Here is a 22,131-nt window from a genome sequence, read left to right as displayed (position 1 = left end):
GCCAGGCTAAGCACCACGTCTCTTTTTCATAGTCCCGCGATAATTACAGACATTGCAATTGGTATTAACACAATTTGCAAGCCCACACCACCAAGCTGATTACAATGAGCAAAACACGGCTCTGTCAAGTGAATATTTAACAATCCTAAGCAAAGCAGGAGCAAACAGTAATTACATACAACGAATAGTCATGTGGCACCTTATAGACACACTCAGGGTCTCTCCCCACTTCCAGCTCCCTGTAAGGGGCACATTCTTTCAGATCCTGCTTATGCACAGAAACATTCATAGCTGGAAGAGCTGAGACTGGTGGCCTTCACAGGTAGCTCTAGGCCAGTGCATTAGAGGGGCCTTTTGCTGTGTTTTTTTCTCAGATGCAGGAAGGCATGTAGAGCTGCCTGGCTGCACCATGCAAAGCATCTGGCAGGTCTGAAAAGAGTTTGGGCTGCTTTTCCCCTCTGGGAACCCTCCTGGCCTTTGCCCAATGGTGCCCCTGGAAACTATGGCCTCTCCAGCTCTCTGCCTTCGCTTTGCTCTGTGCAGGGAGTTGAGTCTTGGGAGCTAGAGGTGGCAAGTCACTTTCTAGTTGGAAGTATCCTCCTTTGTCTGTGGTCTGTTTGCTGTGCGCTGGCTGGATTGACGTTTATAGTCTGCTCTCTTTGGGGGCTGTGTGTGGAGCCAGGCGGCCTGCTAGGCAAAGCTGAGAGCTTCCCACGTCCTCTGACCCCTCATCCTTTTAGGGTCCCTTAACGAGGGGGAGGGGCCACTCTGGGAGAACAAAGGTTGAAAAAGCCAGCTCCTAAGTGACCACAGGCGCTAGTGACAAGGGATGTTTTGCCAGGGAGTTTAGAAAAGGAATGTGGGAACCAGAAACAGCCGATTAACAATCTCAGGTCAATTAACACCCCCCCCCCCTCCAAAAACACCCCAGCCAGCCTGCAGGAGGAGAAGGAATGCAGGTGAAAGTCCAAGAATGGGGGAAGGGGGAAGTTCAGTTTATTGCTTTGAATGCAGCATGTAGATTACCTGCCTTGTGGGCCGGTGGGGTGTGTGTGTGCATTCGGTGCAAGGAGCTCACAGCCTGCAGAGACCATACGGGACCTGAGACAGAGCGGCTGAACTGGAGAAGCAAAAGGAGACAGAGATACAGACAGGAGGCTTTCTGGGCACAAAAGAGCAGTTCCATGCCCAGCCTGACAGCACCTGTGCTGCTAAGGAGGGTGAAAATCTTGGAAGGAGAACATGAGGCTGGAGCAGAAAGAAACAATCTCATAGTTGGGACCTTCCTTCCAGATGATGCCGTGGTGTCCTCTTGTACCTCTGCAGAGGTGCATAGCCCAGTTATTAGGAAGAGACAGGCAACAGTGATGGGGGACTCAGTTAATTAGAAATACAGATTGTGGGTTTGTGATAACCAGGAAAACTCCAGGGTGAATTGCTTGTTGGGTGTGAAGGTTGCGGATCTCACAAACCATCTAGACCAGAGGTTCCCAAACTTTTCTTATTGCACCCTCCCCTTCCAGACTTACCGGCTGCCCATGTATCTGTACCAGAATGCAGGTTTTATATGGCAACCCTTCAGTGCCCAAACAGGGTACAAATTATAATACACATAAACCCATGTAATATAAAGGTCTATAGTAGTAATATATATCATTTACAGGTTCAGTTTTAATGATCGCTTGTATTTAACCAATGTAAAGAATGGCTGAGTACCTCTCACCAGTAATGTGATGGATGAGGTTGGCTGAGCACAAGCACACGTCTGAAGCGCCTGGGGATAGTTTGAGGCATACGTTGTTTTCTATCCTGGAGCACTGATGTGACTTTGATTTCATTCCAGCGAGTGATGAAAATCCACTTTCACACACATCAGGGGTAGCAAACAGCACCAAAGACTTGGCCAGTCTCACAATTCGGGGAACTCAGCTAACATCTGGATCCAAAAGCCAGCCACTTGCCTTTGCTGGGACTCATACCAGGAGTTCACAGCCATTGAGGTGTCCGGGAGATTTTCTGGTTCTTTTATTGACAAATTTTGCAGCTTGGGTATTGCAGAAAACATTGCGAAAGGGTAGGGAACCCACATGGTTGCATGTCCTATTGAGGGAGAAAGTACTCTCAAAATTGCCTCACCAGTTCAGTGCAATGCTGCTTGGTGTCACCTTTAACACTGCCCTGAAACTGTAGTTCATTTGTTGTCAGGAATTCACGCCTGTTTGGGGACACATCAGTGTTGTTTTCCTCTATGCAGCGAGCCCAGAATGTCAGCTTTTTTCATCATTTGTCCTGGACATTGAAGACGGTTGCATTCAGCCCTTGACGTCCTCGATTTGATTCTTTCAGGAGAGAGAATGTATCTGACAAGCCGCCCAGCCGTGAGAGGCCGTGTCATGCAGACAGCGAGAGAGTGGGCATGGGTGGTCTCTAAAGAGTATCTTGACCTGCGTGAAGTTCAAAGAAACATGCCCTGTCACAGCCGTCAAACCATTGTGTGGAGCTGCAGATTGGCAAGATAGCTTCCCAGCTCATTCCATAGAGTGGGAAAAAGGTCTGGAATTCAAGGGTCAAACTTTCATAACATTTGACTTCTTTGTAACAACCAGCACTTCTTCAAGTTGGTGGGCCTGCTTTGGTCAGCAAACAGCATTTCCCTACGTCGCATTGGGAGCAACTGTTCTGATACGTCTCACTGCTCCACTGAACCTCCAGTCACTGGCTTTGCTCCACCAGTGTAGATGCCAATACGCCAAGACCAGATAAGACGTTGATTTATGACTCTTGTCAAGCAACTGGAAAAATCTCCTCAGCTGTTGTTCTGGTGGGGCGGTGACTGGCATATCCACCAGAAGGTGGTCGAGGATCCACCCGGCTGCGGAGCGAAGTCCTCACTGCTGGTGGCAGGGTTCACTAATTGAGTTAGGACATCATTGGCCGCCTCATCCATTCAGTGTGACACTGCAATATTGGAGAATGGCACCAACCGAGTGAATTTTGAGGCCTTCTTTCCAAGCCCAGCACTGGCCATAACTGAGGCCACACATGGTCCCAGCTGCTACGGTTTTCCTGACTTCACCACTTTGCGACTCACTCGTGATGCTTCAAGGGCCTTATGATTGTCATCAGGAGCAGCAGGATGCCTAATTTTCTTGCTCTCCATCAGCTGCACCTATGTCCGCTTGAAATATACCGGTGGTTTTTCCTTGTCCGTGTTTTGTTTCCAAGTGTCTGCATAGAAGAGATGGTTTTATTTGACAAGACTTCACCACACAGCACACACGGCCATGAGGGTACTCTCAGTCTCCAGCCCAAGTAAAACCCATTTCCATGGGCTTTTCATCTCTTTGTCAGAGATCCTGTTTTGTCCCTGATGTCAACGTTTCGCTTCACAGGCTGAGATCCGCCAGTTGAATCAGTAGTTGTCTCAATGAGTAATTTCAGCAAGTGCATTGATACTGGGAGGACAAATTTTATCCCTTTGCTTGTCATCACTGGTACTTTGTGTGTTCTTCTTAACACTACCTGTCTCTAGCTGTCTGCCCATATTTCACTGCTACATGCAGATACGATACAATGTGTACCACAAAAACAACCCCAACCTTCTGCACTCAGCTAGACTCAACAGTTGCTGGGCAACTGAACCCACGCTGTATTGTGATTGGAGGTGAGGGCTCTGTACATCAGTGTCTCTGTGTATGTGCGTTCTCATTGGTACATCTTGAAGTAAATGACCCACCATATTTTATATAACAAATTCCCATGGAGTGTTTCATCTGAGTAGCTTATGAAAATGCAATAAAGAAAATAATAAAAAACCACCCATGATGGATAGGAGGAGTGCTGGGCAGCATTTGGTGTCTAGAGGGTTAAATTCAGGTAACGAGCGGGTGTTGGCAGGGAGTCAGGGGGGCCAATGGGAGAGAGTCGTGAAGTTTGAATTGAAAATGTGTACCTGTTTGCTGTTTTCTTTGCGGGAGTTTTAAGCTAGGAGCTGAGGGAACAAGATGGATTGAACCAGGCAGAACTGCCATGCCTAAAAGGAATACCAGGCATGGAAATTGACTGGACCTTGAAGCATGGATTGTGAGTTGACAGGAAATTGTCTATTTAGTTGTGATCAGGTCATTTTCTTTGTTTTGTTGTTTGATTAATATTCTTTGTGCTGACTCCAAGTGCCCCTCCCCCCATACACTGTATTAGAGATGTAGCCCAGAGAAACAATTTTTTTCTGTGTTTTAATCTGTTGTTTTCTCAGCTGCTCTGTAACACCTAGCAACCAAGTATGCTTTATCAAGTATATCTTTTTGCTTTGTTAATGAAATCACCTTTTTTAAGACAATGATTTGATTCTTGTATCCTGGCAGGTCATAGGAGGGCAGTGTGTGTGTGCCTAAGACTGAGAGGTTGCAGTTTATTTTCTCTTTTTTTCTCTTTTGTGGTAAAAGAGCTTGGGGGTAACCCTTTGGAAGAAGTTCAAGTGCTTCTTCCTGAGTCTAAGAAGAAGTGGTTTTTTACATTTGATGATGGCAGCCTATTTCCCAAGGCCAGGGAATCGGTGATGTTGGGGAGCGTTTTCAGCAGAAGCCTAATGAGACAAAGGATTTTTAAAGTCTCTTGCTGCCTCCCACCTTCTGCACTCAGAGTGCCACAGTGGGGGATGGCCTTGACAGCACCATTGCACAATTTCTCCTGCATGTCCCCTAGAGATGTCTTGTGTGCCCCCCAAAGGTATAGGTACCATCATTTGGGACCCCTGACCTGGAGAGTGCTGGGAGGAGCCAGAAGCTGTGACACATGTAAGTACCACTGACATAGGAATAGGTAGGATAGAGGTTGTAGAAGCCAAATATAGGCTGCTAGGTAATGGATTACAGTCTATGAACTCCCTTGGGCCATTCTCTGAAATGCTTCCAGTTCCCCATGTTGGGCAAGTTTGAGGCAGAACTTCAGGGTCTTAATGCACGGATGGTGTAGGGAGGAGGGTTTTAGGTTTAGTAAGAACCAGGGAGCCTTTTGCAAAAGGGGAATCTATGCAGGGCTCCACCTAACCCAAAGCAGAAGCAATTTGCTGGCATGGAAAACTAAAAAGGTTATTGAGGGGTTTTAAATTAAGTGCTGGGGGGAAAGTCGCCAGGTGTGCAGGAGCAGACAGCTTGGCCACAGACCGCCCTCCCTTAAGCATGAGTGTATTAAATAGTATTTGTATGTTCGAGGGTATTCAAAGGTGTTCATATTTTAGCAAACAGCAGAGAATAGAAGTTGATAAAGAACAGGTAGGAAACAAAGAGAAAGAGCCAAACGAGAGTCCCAATCAGTAACGTCACATGAAGGAAGACAACTGAACATTGATAAATGGGGTAAGCATTTGAATACAAATGCTAGAAATCTAATTAGTAAGATGGGGGAGCCTGAGTGCCTAATATCAAATGAGGATGCTGATATAATAGGTGGAATGCAAATAATTAGTAGGACCCAGTCAAACCAAGCTGCAAAATATATTGGAAGGACAGAGTCGGGTGGGCTGGTAGGGGAGTGGCATTATATATGGAAGAAAGCAAAGAATCAAATTCAAATGGGGTGGGGGAGCTCCCATCTTGCCGCCATCAGATCAGGTAAAGTGGCCCACCTGCTCCAAACCCCTCCCCTCCCAGCCTTTGGCCGCTGTGCCGGATGGGGACAAAGGGGAGTTCTACCATCCACCAGATCCACTGTTGTGGCCCCCGTAAAACCACCCCCAGGGCTGGGCAGCACAGCACTGGCCTCCCTAAGGAGTCGCCTGAAGGGTCAGACATGCTGGTCAGATGTGGGGGCCAGATAGCCCTCCCCATCAGGAGCCACTGGCCGGGGGACCGGGGTTGGACAACACAGCCATTGCCGCCTGGGAGGACCTGTTGTCCTCCCTGGGGGGAGCTGGCAGCTGGAGCCAGACAGCCCAGGCCTGCCTCCCTAGGAGGAGCCACCAGAGGTGGAGGGAAGACAGGCTGACTGGTCGGGGGCCAGACAATCTTCCATCCAGGAACTGCCAGCTGATGGGGGCTGGGCAGTGCAGCCCCATCCCCATGAGATAGCCACTCCCCGACCCCCCAGAGGAGTCACAACTAGAGCAGCACCACTCTCATTTCCCTGAATTCTGCACCTTCCACCATCCTGTCCTTAGCACCTCCCTCTCCCCCCCACTTCTCAGCCCCCTGCTCTGACTGCTGCATCCCCATCCACTGCCCTCAGCCATCACAAGGACCTAGGCAATGCCAGGTAAATCCTCTAGTAACTAATAATTGGTAAAAAGTTAACAATATATACTTACTATTCTGAGCTTACTGCTCTTTACAAGTGTCTGCCTCATCCTTTTCTTGTTTCCTCCACAGCGGGATGCTTCTCGGGGACTGTGTTTGCCAGATGAAGCGATTTTTTGAAGGATCTGCTTGTTTTTCAGCAACTTGTCATGAAAACGCAGCACAGTCTAGGGCAAAATTCACTCTTGCAAACAAAATAGCCTTCATGGGGAAAAGCACGGCGACATGATTTTTCAAGTGACCAAACTGCATTAATTACTTAAAAGACACATTAAATACAGGCTGTGGCAAAAAACAAACTCAACAGCCTTTGCCATATCTGAGTATTCTACTGCCTTATTGCCCATCTTTTGAAAAACATTCCTCCCCCTTTCAGAAATGGGGGTTTTCTGAGTCTTGCAGACAGATGTGACAGGAAATTGTAGGTTTTCCATCTGACCATTCATCAAAAAGATGATTTTGATCTATCAAACATCGAGTGGGAATTCTCGTGTGGCAAAGGCAAGAATGTTTTGTATTATACCCCACACTAGCATGCTTCTCAACAGGGCCCACTCAAGTGTTTCTGTGCATTCAAAGGCAGGTTTCCAGGGTTCCAACTGCTTCAGAGATGTTGAATAACAATTCTCAACTGCCTTGTAAAATTCCTGTTTAATTTCCCCACCCTCGACCAAAGACTGCAGCAGAGTCTCGGTGTGTGATGTGACTAATCTTTCTCTGAGCTTTGTGCTAAATTATTTTGAAGGTACGAATATGCAGTGCAACTTCTGTCACCGATGGGTTGTTTTTCTTGATTGCCTCTACCATCTTCAGAAAGGTGGCTGTTTGCTTACTAGCAAAAGTAAACCCCAGTTTTGTGCAAGGGTCACTTTCTTGAACAGTTTTGGGCATGTGTCTTGAGTGAGAAAATATGCCTTGTGCCCATAAAAAATCAACAAAATTCTGTCTAGTTCTAGAAGGGAATCGTGAGCTGCTCATCTTTACCAATTTAAAATACTCAAGGCCAACAAATTGGCAGAAGTCTTTCAACTCTTCAACTGGAACAGTGTAAAGTATTTATAAGCTTTCATGGCAAATCAAATGGAAGACACTCAGCTGCTGTTTGCAGGCAGTTCTGAGAGATGTAAGTACCACAACCAAAACCAAAGTTCTCTTTCCTGAGTTTGACTTGCAGTTTTTGCCTTATGTCATTTTCCCAGCACACTTAGCCCAAAGTCCAACAAGCTTTTCACTAAGAGAAGGGTTCTCAATTACTTACTATAGAAATCCGCACTGTGCATCAGAAGTTTCCCATGGTAGAGAAGAAAACTCATTAATGTTTGTGTTACCCCATCAGAGAGAGCAGCTAGGGACTGTGTGTGGCCAAGGGGTAGCTCAGGGTGCAGGGAGAGGGGAGCTAGGGGCTATGTGCAGACAGGAGGATGCCTCAGGGTTCAGAGAAGGGGGCTGTTTTCCAGGAGAGCTTTTGGTCCCTCTGTTCCCCGAGGGCTCTGCCAGCCATGGAGCTGGATTTCCCACCCCTGCAGCTCTTACTGGCTGTGTGAACAAAGGGGTCTGGGAGCTGAGGGGCAGCTTCAACCCCCTGCACCAGCATCAGTGGCAGGAGAGGAGGGAGCAGCGCTGTTGCCTCTGCCATGGCACCAGCCAGAGGAGCAGCTGCCCTGCCCTGCCTTGCTCTGGCTTCCCTTGTCCAAGCTGGCCAGTTGGTGGGGAGAGAGGAGGTGTGGGTCTGGCCTGAGGATTGCCCTGCACTTCCACTGAAGTTTGGGAGGGCAACATCCCCAGTGCTCCCCCCCACCCCTAGCTCTGCCCATGGGCTTGGGGGATTCTGCTGCATGGGGAGCTCCAGGGGATCCAGGGTTCAGCGCTCCTGCTCTAAGCTTCAGTTTGGGGTGGGGGTCGGGGCATAAGCCCCTCAGCTCCTGCTTTCAGCCCTGCAGGGGTTGCCAGGGCTTGTGGCTTCAGCGCCTGTGGGAGGCGGAGCAGGGGAGTGGGGCTTCAGCTGGGGGGAGAGGCGCTGAGGATCAGGGCTTCAGCCTGTGTGGTCCTGGAAATTCAGGGAGCACCGCACGGATCAGGGCTTCAGCCTGAGCGCACTAGGAATTCAGTGTGGGAAGAGCCACCAAGTATCAAGGTTTCAGCCCCACAGCATATGCTGGGTTTGGTGGCTTCAGTCCCACAGCCTGAACGTGCTGGCAGACAACCCCCCAGGGAACCCCGCTTTAGGGTGCCCATGAAAGGGGTGACACACCCCTCACTCACCCCCCCCCCCTTACCCCACTATCACACACAGGCTGCCTCTCCTCCCATTGGCTGCCTGTCTTTCTGCCACTGCACCCTGCCTGAGCGCCACCTAATGGCTACAAGCAGGAGGCTGCTGCGGCTGCACTGACCATGACTGACCAGCAGGGGGAGCGCCAGAACTGGAAATAATGTATAATTCACACATTAAAAAAAAAAAAAAAAAGTCGGGACACCTGCCAGAGGGCTTCAAAATGGGACTCTCCCATTAAAAACAGGACGGAGTATATGAGATCTATATATCATAGAATCAGCAAAGCATAAGCTTTCATTAGACACCTCACTTAGCCCACCTTGCACAGAATTTGGAGCAAGCACGCCACATAGGGAGCCACAATGACCTGCCTGTTCCTATCAAAATCCAATAATGTCACAGGCAGGAAGGAAAGGCAGCACGCGGAGCCACTTCCCTCCACCCTGCCAGGCAGGGCGGGCTTGGGACACCGCAAAGCCCCTTTCTTAATCTAGCCCTGCTGCTAGGATCGGAGGTGTGCATCTCTCCCCTGGAAGGGCAACTCCCTGCTGCGGCCGGAGGAGCACTGAAGATTTTCCTTAACCAAGTCAGCAGACAACAAGTGGTGCCAGAAGTGGGGAAAAGATGGCAGCACAACTCCCAGTCTCTGGGAGGAACTCCGAAGGACAGTGCCCCCATCCCAGTCACTGAGACCCATAACCACACTGCTGTGTAAATGTGCCATGGGAAGAATAAGCAGGAGCAAAATCCAAACGTTTTTGTCCTTGGACTTTGGGGTACAAAAGGCCAAAGTTTGAGATTCCCAAGGCCAGGTTTAGCTAAGTGATTGCCAAGGTAGTGGATTAGTATCAAGGGGGACCAGAACCCATCTCTGATTGGACCTGAGGATGGGACGCTGATGGCTGGCCACACCCCTTTGGTCATTTCTTTGGGGAGCCCTTTGCCAGAACTCACCTCTGCCTTGTGGAAGCCATTTGCCTCTGGACTTTAGGGAGCCTTTTCCCTTCACCCAGGGCAGGGGTGAACAATTTAGGAATCAGGGAGAGCACAGCAAGGGTCCAGAGAGGACATCAGACCATGGCCACCAGGACTGCTGGGGCCTCAGCAACCTCTAGGCTCCAATCTGAGAATGCTGCTGCTCCCTTCCCGGATGTCTCATTTCTGACAATCTCTGGTTGCCTCTGGCAGCCTCTTCTGCTTAGCCAATGAATGCCAACCTCAATCAGCTTTGCAACTGGTTGCATCTGTTGCACGCAGTAGGGAGCTAGGAGTGTGGGGAGGGCTCAGTCCTGGGGTAGAGGATTGGGTGCGGGCAATCTTACCTGGGCAGCTCCTGTTTGGTGTGTGTGTATGTGTGTGTGTAGGTGTGTGTGTGGGGGGGGAGGAGAAACAGGGGGCTCAGGATGGACCAGGAAATTGCAGTGTGGGCAATCTTACTGGGCAGCTCCTGCTTGGTGGTGGTGTTGGGGGAGGGGGGGAACAGGTGGTTCTGCAGCTTGACTGGTGGGATGTTCACTTTCATGGCCAAGCACAGAATGTCAGTACAGACAGACTCCCATTGTACAAAGGGGGTGCTCAGGCAAACTGAGCTTCCTAAGGCAGATTCCAGGAGGATCCATTCTGTCCTGATTCTCAATCCATGAGAGAGACGTCAGACTCGCACACTACTTAGGCTGTGAGTCTGTCTGTGGTTAGACGGGGGGCGTGTATCTATCTAGGAGCTGTGGGAACTGGGACTTTTGTATCTTTGTTGGTAACTTTAATACAATTGATAAAAAACAACAGAGCTTGTTCTTGTGATGGTCGATGTGACTTGCCTGTGGCTCCATGTGTCCCTATGGGCTCTAGATCTAAGGCAAACAGAGAGAACTTTGTTGACTTTGAGACTGTATGGGCCCAAGCCAATTCCGCGACGATGTCCTACACTAGTTGGCTTCAAAGAAAGGCAAAGGCTACCAAGCAGTGTGTGAAGGGAAAGGGACTAACTTGGGCCTGGATTGTAGCCAGACTGCAACAGGGTATCCAGAGCCAACCACGTTTTCCTTCCATCATGTTCCCTTCCATGAGCCGTAACTACCAATAACGGCAACAGAATTCTAGGTGTGACAGGCTTCAAAATGGGAATCTGGAGGCCAAGGGACTTGACATGACGCTAATCTAAGGGATTTTATGGAGAGAAAGGAGGCATTCCTGGCACAGGCTAGGTGTGGCACTCTGTACCTCTGCATAGCACCCTGGAGCCCCAACATTCACCTTTGTCGTAGAGTCATGGTCTATTTCATTCAAAGCCTGCCCTGTAAAATAGCATAGGAAAGGTCGTGAGCTGCTAAAACCCATTGGACAGTCCAAGTATGAGTGTGTGTTTGAAGTTATGGCTGTGTGCTGTGTGGTTGTTCCTGAAAGACCTTTTAAGCTTGACAGTCTCTACTACTAAGGCATGACCACTGCATGTGGCGCATCACCTGCTGTCGTACTGAGTGAGAACAGTGCCCGTTGGAGGTTGCAGCTTGTGCATTGTGAGTGACAACTTGAGCTGAAGAGCTAAGGGGCACAGAAGAACCCTGCTTCCAAGTTGTACCCATGTGTCCCCTCTCGCTGTGGAATGGGAACCATGTTATTCCAGTCAGTGTGTTTGATATTGAACGGGATCCTCTTGGCTGTTTCTCCCAAGGAAGAGCTGACTCCTGTGAACGTGAGGAGCCTAGAACTCTCAGGGTATGTCTAGACTACATGGTTCCGTCGACGGTGCCATGTAGATGAACTTTCCCTTGTCGACCACAGAGCGTTCAGACTACCACGCTGTGCCGCCAAACAGCTGATCGGCACAGCGCGGTGGCCATTTTGATGTAAATGAAGTGACGATTATTTAAATCACCGCTTCATTTCCCTATGTCTAGAAAGCTCATCTACATGGCTGTAGTCTAGACATACCCTGAGAGCCCATAGACAGAACGAGTTCCCTTTCTTAGACTGCACCCACTGGGTTGGGCTGGGATTCTCACTACACCTCAGGCTGCAGGGAAGCAATTCAGTTCATTTATTGGGATACAAAGTCAGACCAGGCTTTGGACAGAGGGAAATACCCAAATGACACAAGCATCAGAGGGGAGGAGTCACAAGAATAGAGGTTAACACTAGGAGTACGTCTAGACTACCGCGTTTTGTCGACGGAAGTTTTGTCGACAGATACTGTCGACAAAACTTCCGTCGACAAAGAGCGTCCAGACACATTGAGTTCTGTCGACAAAGCAAGCTGCTTTGTCGACAGAACTCCGTAGTCTGGACGCAACGTTACAGGCAATAACACCTTCTGTCGACAGAGTTCTGTCGACAGAAGGTGTTATGCCTCGTAAAATGAGGTTTACCAGCGTCGACAAAACTGCTGAGTTCTGTCGACGTTATGTCGACAGAACTCAGCGGTAGTGTAGACGCTGGTATAGTTTTGTCGACAAAAGTCCACTTTTGTCGACAAAACTAGGTAGTCTAGACACACCCTAGTTTTGCACAGAAGCCACAGAACTATGTTCATCGCTAATCTCTGCCATGCTCACATGGGGTGTAGAGTTAGATGGTCAGACCCCGGTTTCCAAGGCCAGGCTACATTTCAATGGGGCCCTTATCTCAGCAGGGGTTTCAATACCACATAGCCCTTTATCTGATACTGCAAATCATCACAGCTCAGGTCAGAGTGGGGCAACTGCGAATCAGCGCTGGCAGCGCGCACATCAGACATTGCAGTGACCAGGTCCCACATATTCACTTTAGTAAGTTCCCCTACAAATGACTGCTTGGCATCAAACCCACCCCCAACAGAGTCCTGCTCCTGCCCCAGGACAACCAGACCCCGGTTGCTGACAGAGTAGCCTTTCTGCAGCCCCTTCCTAGGTAAGGGATTCCAGTTCACCCAGAGCTCGGCTATGCCGGTGGCAGATTCCCAGCTGGCACAGACGTGCTCCCAGCCTCTGCTTGTGCCTGCGTTTTCTGGGAATGTGAAGACCACCCATTCCCCCCCAACAGTCAGTGAGAGCTCCCCGGGTTTCTCTTTGAAGAGGAGGATCTCGTTTTCTTGGGCCCTGCTTGCATAGGAGAAGAGGCTGTAGGGCCGGGTCAGATCTGTGAAATATCTGAGACACACGGTGAAGTTCTGTAGAGGACGGTTGCAATTCATCTCCAGGACAACGTGGGCATCAGCAGATTCCTTGGGGAAAATAAACGCCTGCCCTTCAAGATCCGTGTGGAGACGCAAAAGGCAACAGCTGAGATCTCATCATGCCGACAGGTTCTTATTAATGCAACTTTCTAATGTTCCCCAGTGACTAGTACTCCAGCCCTGGGCCTCGCCCTGCTTCCCAGCCCTGGGACTGTACTCAGCTCTCAGACAGGATTCCCAAATTTCTTACTGCAAAAAACCGAAACACCCTTTCCCTGCCCCACCTCAGTCCTTCTCTGGGTACCCTCCCCTTTTCCAAGGCCCACTCCCATTCACTCCATCCCCCCGCCCACAGCATTGCTCACTCTCCCCCACCTTCACTCATTTTCACCAGGCCTAGGCAGGGGGTTGGGATGGGGGAGGGTGGGAGAGCTCTGGTTGCATGTGGGGTCTCTGGGGTGGGGCTGCAAGAAGGGTTTGGGGCTCAGCAGAGAGTTCCAGGATGGACCTGAAGGTACAGCATGTTGGAGTGGTTGGGGCAAGGGACTGTGGTGAGGGACGGGGTGCGGGCTCCAGGAGGCAGTTTGTGTACCGGACGGGGTCCAGGGCTTGAGCTGAGGGGTTCAGAATGTGGGATGGTTGCAGGCTCTGGGAGGGGGCTCAGGGCTGGGGCAGGCGGCTGAAGAGTAGGAACGGGGCTGGGGTGCAGGCCCCAGAGGTTCTTACCTCAGGTATCTCCCAAGAAGTGGTAGCTTCTCCCCCCTGCTTCTAGGCAGAGGTGCAGCCAGGTGGCTCCCTATGTTGCCCCGGCCTCTGTCAGACCCATTGGCTGTGGGTCCCAGACAATGGAAGCTCCGGAGCTGGGTGGTGTCTGCAGGAGGGAGCAGCACAGCTGAGCCTCTGCCTATGAGCCAGACATGCTGGCGGCTTCCCTGCTGCAGACACCCCATTTAACCGGCCGGTTGGCAGTGTTAGCCGGAGCCACCAGTGTCCTCGGTTACTCGGGTGCCCTGCTGGAAAACTGGATGCCTGGCAGCCCGACCGTCAGGGGAAATCTTTGTGTAGAGCTCTGTCTGGGTTAGGCCTGGGCCCGCACTTATCTGAGCTGCTCTGTGCTGGCCCGCAGCACCAGCTCGAGTCGAGGGGTGCGGCCAGGTCTCCCCTTCCTCACCCTCACAGAACCCTGGGTCAAAGGCCAGGCCTGCCACATGCCAGCGTTGCTTCTCCCCAAAGCCCTGCTGCCACCCCTAGGAACAGCCTGTGCACCGTACCCTGAGGTCTGACTCAACAGGGCTGTAGCTACAGCCGAGTGTTTCTGACCAGACGCAGTGTCCTTGGTAGAGTGAGGCAGCCGTTCAGTTACCCCCTGGAGCCCACGCTCAGCAGGGTCGTTCTCTGCCCAGCCAGGGCTTGCCTCCTGGTGCTGCCAGCACTGCCCCTACCTGTCTGGGCGACGGCTCCTGAGAGGCCAGTGAAGACGAGGAGCCACAGTTGCAGCTTCACCATGTTTTTCACCTGCAGAGTGACCAGAAAACAGAGAAGGGAGGTAGGAGGCTGCTCTGCCCGATCCTGCGCCCAGGCAATGCCAGTCTGCAGGCACGGGGACCTGATTTATCCCTGAGGGGAGGTGGGAGGAGAAATGTGCTCAGCCAATCATGTCCCGGGGCGGAGTCTGGCATTCCCCTTTGGATCCAGGGCTCATCATGTCACCCCCCGGCAGCTGTTGTTTCCTCCTGTGCAGGGCAGATGTCTGTGCACCCAGCAGTGCCCATTGACAGAGACGCTCCCTGTCACAGGTTGGATCACAGGGCTCCCGTTGAAGTTGTTCCGCAGTGTGCTGGTCATGCCACTGAGATTGACTTCCTACCCCGGGGGAAGGGGAACTCCACCACACTGTCCTGTGGGGCCAGTTTCTCTGGTCTCCCCAGCTAAGATACAGAGTTATGGTAATGGCCCATCAGGAGAGCAACACACAGTGCTCTTCCAAGTGCTTCAAAATGGATTCCTTGAAGATCCCCTACGTGGTTTTTCTGGGGACGAAGGTGCAGCTGACTGGTTTGTAGTTCCCTGGATTGTCTTTCTTCCTTTTTCAAAAGATGGCACTGCGTTTGCCTTTTTCCAGTCGCCCGGGACCTCCCCCGACCACCTCGAGTTTTCAAAGATAACGGCCAAAGGCTCTGCAATGACATTTGCCAACTCCCTCAGTACCCTTGGAGGCATTAAATCTGGCCTCATGGATTTGTGTATGTCTCACTTTTCTAATAGTTCTTAACCTATTCTTTCTCTACCAAGGGTTGCCCACCTCCTTCCCATACTGTGTTGCCTAGTGCAGTAGTCTGGGAGCTGACCTTGTCTGTCAAGAGAGAGGCAAAAAAAGCATGGAGTACTTCAGCTTTTCCCACATCATCAGCTACTAAGGATGCGTCTACACTGCACCCTTATCTCAAAACAAGCTACACTATTTGCACAATAAGCAAATTGTGTAGATTATTTCAACATTGCTCATTTCAAAATAAATCGCTAGTCTGAAATATCCCTTAATTTTCATGGAAGAAGGTTTACAGAGACGTCAGAATAGCGCACCCATTATTTCAAAAGATATTTAGCAATAACAGGCTTGTTCAAAAGACACAGAATAATTATTTCAGGATACTGGAAGCGTTACGTTCCTCATCCAGTAAGGGGCCCAAAACCTCCCTGATCACCTTCATATTGCTAACAAGCCCATTGAAATCTTTATTGTTACCCTTCATATCCCTTGCTAGCTTCAATTCCAATTGCACTTTATCCTTCCTGATTACACCCCTGCATTCTCAAGCAATATATTTATGCTCCAGCCTAGTCATCTGTCCAAGTTTCCACTTCTTGTAAGCTTCCTTTTTGTGTTTAAGCTCACCAAAGATTTCACTGCTAAACCAAGCTGGTCTCCTACCATATTTGCTTTTCTTACTGAGCATCAGGATGGTTTGTTTCTGTGCCTTTAATAATGCTTCTTTAAAATACTGCCAGCTCTCCTGGTTTCCTTTCCCCCTCATGTTAGCATCTCAGGAGATCCTGCCCATTAGTTCTCTGAGGGAGTCAAAGTTTGCTTTTCTGAAGTCCAGAGTGTGTATTTTCCTGATCTCCTTTCTTCCTTTTGTCAGGCTCCTGAAATCGACCATTTCATGATCACCACTTTCCAGGTTGCTACCCACATCTACTTCCCCTAATTCCTCCCTGTTTGTGAGCAGCAGGTCAAGCTGTGCATGGCCCCATGTCAGTTCTTTCAGTACCTGTACCAGAAGTTATCCCCAACATTCTCCGAAAACTTCCTGGATTGTCTGTGTACTGCTATATTGGTGCCCCCAACAGATGTTAGGGCAATTAAAGTCCCCTGTGGGAACCAGGGCCCGTGATCTGGAAGCTTCTCTTAGTTGTCTGAAGAAAGCCTTGTCTACCGCATCCATCTGATCTGGTGGTCTATAGCAGACTCCAACCACAATATCACCTCTGTTGCTCCCACCTCTAAGCTTAACCTAAAGACTCTCAACAGACTTTTCTCCCTCTAAATACTGGAGCTCTGAGCAATGATACTGCTCTCTTACATTCATAAGTTCACTCTAGTTATCAATGAAAGAGAAAGATGCACAGTGGTTGGTCCCTCTCAAGTAACAATTATTTACACTGGATTTGATAATAAACAAGTGTTTTCATTAAGCATAAAAAGTGGTATTTAAGTGCTTGCAAGTGAAAACAGACAGATAAAGTAAGTTACAAGGATGTTTAAATTAAGGTACGCAACTCCAGTTGTTGTTAAATTTACAGACTAACACAGCTATCCCTCTGAAACTCCAGCTAGGTTAATTTGGTGCCTTAATTCAAACTTTGGTGCCATCTCCACAGAGGGAAGTTGACGGGAGCAAACACTTCTGTCGGTTTCCCTTATTCCTCATGATTTGTGAAGCACCAGCATTGACGGGGGTATTCTTAGTATTTGATTTACCAGGTCTTTACTAGACTCGCTAAATCGAACTGTGGAAGATCGACCACCTAAGGCAAAATAAACAAAACATGCCAATTAAACCTAATACACCAAGGGTATGTCTACACTTGCACCCTCTTTCGAGAGAAGGATGCAAATGTAGACATTCAAAATTGTAAATAAAGACGGGATTTAAATATACCATGCTTCATTTGCATATTCCCAGATGGGCGCTATTTTGAAATACTTTATTTCAAAATAAAAATCACTGTTTAGAGAAAACTCTTCTTCCAAAATAACCCCTATTCCTCATACAACGAGGTTTATTGGTTATTTTGGAAGAAGGGTTTTCTGAAATAACCACATCTAAATAGCGTTTTTTATTTTGAAATTAAGTATTTCGAAATAGTGCCCATCTGAAATTATGCAAATGAAGCACAGGATATTTAAATTCAGGCTTCATTTACAATTTTGAATGTCTGCATTTGCATCCTTCTCTTGAAAGAGGGTGCAAGTGTAGACATACCCCAAGAGGGGCTGTTCCATATGTATTTCTCACCCCTCTGCTTGTTCCAGATAAATTCCTTCAAGTCATAATCTTTTCTCTGGCCTGGATCTAACAGCTCCTTGAGTATTCTCTTGGAGTGGGTTGGCAGTTTTCAAAATCCAAGATGAAGATGACGTTGATTGCATCCCATTCCTAAAACAGAATTGCCCCAGGGCGGGAACCCTTATTTTTCTCTCCCCCTTCCCATGGGAAAAAGCTAGATTGAAGATGGATTCCATCAGCAAGTGGCATGATCACATGTCTTTGTAAGACCAACTACAGTTTTAGTTTATAAGACAAACAAAGCCATTCCCAGATCATTGCTTTGAGCATGGGACCATTAATCCTTGAAGCACCACTAACGGTTCTCACTACAAGTAAGCAAGTTTGCATTTCATATTTCTAGCTTCAGGTACAAAGCACACACTTGAAAATATATGCACACTCAGGGGAGCTCAGGCTCTTGACTGATCTGATATTTGACCTGTTTTGCATGAAGCATATTTATATTCAAAAACAAATATTTCTGTATTTCCATTCAAGGGCTCTAACTGGGCTTATCATGTTGGACATCTAGTTCTTAGCAATGTTGCTGTAGCCACGTTAGTCCCAGGATGTTAGAGAGACAAGGAGGGTGAGGTAATATTGTTTACCTGACCACTTCTGTTAAGAAGGACAAGCTTTGGAGCTTCCACAGAAGTCTTTAGCTCCCGGGAAGGCAGTCTGAGTATTACAGCCAAATGCAAAGCAGGGCAGCCAGTTGGGCATGAGGAGTTAACATATTGTGGGAAACCATTCAAGATGAACAGGGCAGTTAACCCCTCTGCGGATGTTAGGGAAAGAGGGTGGGGGAGGCTAGTGGATTGCAAGTTGTTAAATGAGCCATAAATTCAGTGTCTTCATTAAGCCCCTGACTTCTGGTGTCTATCAAAGTAACGAATTTGTGCTCCCAGACTGGTCCATTGGGGAGTGTGCAGGTTTCCTATGAAGACCAGGACTGAGAGGTCAGCAATAGAGTGAGCATTTTGTGACATGTTTGCCCCAGGGTGCTAGGGTGTCTGTCATTGGTCTGTTTTCCTGGGTTTTTCTCATGGGGGCATTTAGCACCCTCGCTGTGGTGAAGCACCTGTTCTGTGAAGGACCCTTGGAGCTAGGCCTGCTGGTTTGGTATCTGTTGTTCGCACCATGTCTGGTGCTCCTGGTGGGTCCTGCTTGGAGGGGAGTTTGCATCTGATGATGAGCTTGGCGAGGTTGTGGGCTTCTGTGTGGGCCAAAAGGAAGTGGAGGGAAAGATTTCTTTCAGGACATGATACCCATGGGTTGTAGCTGCTTAATGATGCCCCATAAGACTTCTAGCGTGGGGGTGGGTGGAGACCAGGGCCAGATTAAGACCTTTAGAGGCCCTAAGCACTGAAAAAATTATGGTGCCCCCTCATATGTAATTCAAAATACAGGCAGTCCCCGAGTTACGCGGATCCGACTTATGTCGGATCCACAGTTACGAACGGGGCATTTCCTCTCCCTGGTCTCCAGCAGACCAGGGAGAGGAAGCAAAGAGGTGGAACACGCGGCCAGCTGACAGCCCAGACGCGTCTGGGCTGTTCGCTGCCCGCGTGTTCAGCTGCTTTGCTCTGCTTTGCTCCCCGTCCCCCTCGTCCCCCCAGGGAAAGCCCCATGCGGTGCCATCTTGGGGCAGAAAAGTCCCGGCCCATCCCCCAGCTGAGCAGTGCCTTTGTTGTGATGTCCCTGCAGAGGGCAGCTGAGCCCGGAGGCACCCTCCCCATCCCCTCAGCTCTCCTCACCCTGTGATGGGGAGGCCTTTAAGACCATCAGTTTGACCAGGAGCATCTTAGGACCCTGTTGTGAGAAACTGGCAACCCCGTTCCTTTCTGTAGCAGGTCCCCTTACAGGACAAGCCCCGTCCCCACCCAAGCCCCCCTAAACACTGCCTGCCACTGCTAGGAGGAACCCTGTTGCTGGCCAGAATGGCCCCCCCATCCAATCTGTGCCCCCAACAGATCCTCTGCGCTGTCGCGGTGCCCCCAAATCTCATTGCGCTCTCGCAGCGGCTCCAGCAGATCCTCCCTGTTGTCACACCAGCCCCCAAATCTCTCTGAGCGGTCGCAACGCTTCCCACATACCCCCCCCCCCCCCCGTATGGTGGCAGCCGTCGGACACCTGTGTGGTCACAGCGCCCCCTACAGGCAGGTATGGGAGGACCCTGCTGCTTGCTCATTACACTCAGTAAATGTCTCTTGGCCTCACCCTGAGGGCAACCCACGTGCAGCCCTCCAGCAGGTGTGTGCTGCCTTCCCAGCCCTTCCTCTGCCCCCCATGCTTCGGTGCCACAGTCTCTGGGACAGAGGGGGCCTTGTCTGGAAAGGCCTTGAGCCCCTGCCCTGCAACTGCCAGCAGGCCCCACCATCTCGAGGTGGATGCTAAGATCCAACGGGGAGAAATGCTGAACACCAGGGAAGTGAGCCCTGGCCCAAAACTACCCAGGACAGAGCCATTATCAGGCATTATGGGTGGGAGCTGGATGGAGGTTGGCCAGAAAATGTGATCCGCCTGCCTTCTAGAGGACTGGGGATTTAGTTGCTCTCTGCCTGCAAAAGCACAAACTCTGTCCTCCCTGTCTACAGCCAGGGCTTGGCCCCCATCCTGGCACAGCCAGCTCTGTCCTACCAGTCTGGGCCACGGCTCCCAAGAGGCTAAAGCCCTCTGTTTTCTTCACCCGCAGAATAAACCCAGATGGAGACATGTTGATGGCCAGTATGTTAAGGACAATTCTTTAATCTATTAGGCATAAACAAAATCCCGGTTTTCATCCAGCTCCAGTATTGCAACACTCGCAGCTGTGATTGCAGGAAAGGGGATGGAGACGTGTTCAGTAAAATATTTCCATTCCATACGGGAAGGAGCCCGGGAGACATTTCCATCTCTGTCAGTGATCAGTTCATACTTTCTCTCCCATGACTGGCTACAGAGGCTGTCACCCAGCGGGTATTAATGTTAAACATTTTGAAGCTGACAATTGCAGATCACTCACACCCAAGTGTATTGCAAGAATTGACCCAGGGGCTCTGAGTATGAATGCTGAAAGTGACGGACTCTTGGATCAATGGGAAAGTTGCAGAGGGCTGGCAAAAGAAAGGTGCCAAGATTAAAATATGGTAAACGGTGTGAGTCAGGAAATGATAGGCCAGTTCGACTGCCATCGCTCCAGGACAAAAACCTGGAAAGGCTGAGGCAGGTGCAATCAGTAAAGAGATAGAGGATGAGCGTATACTTACTGTCAGCCCACATCCTTGGGGGGGGGGGGCGGGGAGGGAAGAGGTCTCAGATACACGTGAGACTGATTTTTGAGGAGCTCACATATTTGACTACGACCTTCAAACACTAGATATGCCCGTCACACCCAGCCTGAATGCAGTGCTGGTTTCACTGCTCTGACTGCCCTGCCTGAAACCGGCCCACAGGCAGGCAAGCCCCAGATGCAGGGATTGCTGCTGCAGGAGGCAGGCAAGCTGGGAATAGGCGACAGGGGAAAGACCACTTGATGATTCCCTCAACTATTCATTCCTTCCCGGGCACCTGGCATTGGCTGCTGTTGGATGACAGGAGACTTTGGCCTGACCCTAGGCGGCTCTTCTTATGTAACATTCCTAGGGACCTGGCTCCCTCACTTGCTCGCCCCAGCCTGGCAGGCACTGCAGGGAGTAGGTGCTCTGTCAGAAAGGACAGTGCCACCAAACCACTCCTCCCAGTGCTAGGGCAGAACAGCATCTCTCCAAGCCCACTTGAGCCAGCAGCTCTCGTGCTCCCGTTCTGGGCTGTGCATGAGGATACGATTTAGTCTGTGATCCTACCAGACCTCCATGACTTTGGCTCCAGCTGTCGGTGACTGTGGTCAGTGTTCCCCCATGTCTTTTCCAGCCACGTGCAGAATAATTTTAGGTGCATGTGCAAATGTGCACCACCAAGAGTAACACAAAGCCTACCTGTGGGTGCTCTGTCAATCATCTGGGCAGCAGTTGAATCTCCCCTGAGTGACTGCACAAGGACACAGCTGATAGGGAACACTGGCTGTAATTGTATTAGGCTTTTCCTGGAGGTCTCTTTGTGGGATGGAGCAGCAGGCAGTTACTGGACACGGTGTTGGCGTATAATACTCTACATCCCTTTTATTGATTACAATACACACCCCACTCACTCCACATTCACACCCCAAATTCTAGCATCTGGAGATTAGAATGAAGTCCCATGGCCAGTCATGGTTCAGTCCCATCTCAAGGCGTGGGGAGCTGGTGTGAGAAACCTCTTCGAAAGCAGGGCTCGGGAGTAAGAGCGGACTCACATTTCCACTATGCCAAGCACCTATTTATAGACCAGTCCCTCGTGTCTGCAGCTCTGTGTGTCCAGCCAGCAGCAGCCCGCGGCTGGGCCAGGCCGGGCCTCGGCTCTGGACCGAGTGAGGTGCACACGCTTTCGCTCCTGCTCGTCGGTCCAATTGCTCCAGAGATGCAGCCACCTGCATCCCAGCCATGCTCCAGGGGTATTTTCTGTCACCCGGAAGGAGAAGTGAGCCCAAAGGGGAGGGGGAGTGTAAAGAAAGTAGGGGGTGATCCCAACCCTGGCAGGCAGGGCCTGAAATATGACACCCCCTCCCTGGGGGGACAAGTTGTAAATGTCCCCCTGTGGCATTCTGTGCCAGCCTTGCAGCCTGCTTGCCCAGCAATAGCCTGGCATTTGTCTGGTATCCCCTGGCATCACTTGCTTCCCCACTTCATCCCCTGGCATTGCCGCCACCCTCCCCCCTGCCCAGCAATAGCCTGGCAGCTCTGGTTCCCTCCTGGCATTGCCTGTGCCCTGTCTCGCCCCGGCATCCCTGCCCTCCCCTGCCTC

General features: G+C 50.2%; 1 protein-coding gene across 1 annotated transcript; it reads right to left on the bottom strand.

Moving 5' to 3' along the window:
• Nucleotides 1-11,986: 11,986 nt before the first annotated feature.
• Nucleotides 11,987-14,831, bottom strand: LOC102456263 (mucosal pentraxin-like). Its single transcript, XM_075907672.1, has 2 exons — nt 14,165-14,831; nt 11,987-12,802 (listed from the first exon to the last, which is right to left on the bottom strand). Exons 1-2 carry the CDS (start codon nt 14,222-14,224, stop codon nt 12,185-12,187), a joined length of 678 nt encoding a protein of 225 aa, XP_075763787.1. The 5' UTR covers nt 14,225-14,831; the 3' UTR covers nt 11,987-12,184.
• Between the last annotated feature and the right edge of the window lie 7,300 nt (nt 14,832-22,131).

The sequence above is a fragment of the Pelodiscus sinensis genome, chromosome 24 (genome assembly GCF_049634645.1).
Source record: "Pelodiscus sinensis isolate JC-2024 chromosome 24, ASM4963464v1, whole genome shotgun sequence".
Taxonomy (NCBI): Eukaryota; Metazoa; Chordata; order Testudines; family Trionychidae; genus Pelodiscus; species Pelodiscus sinensis.
This window is presented reverse-complemented; position numbering and strand designations above follow the sequence as displayed.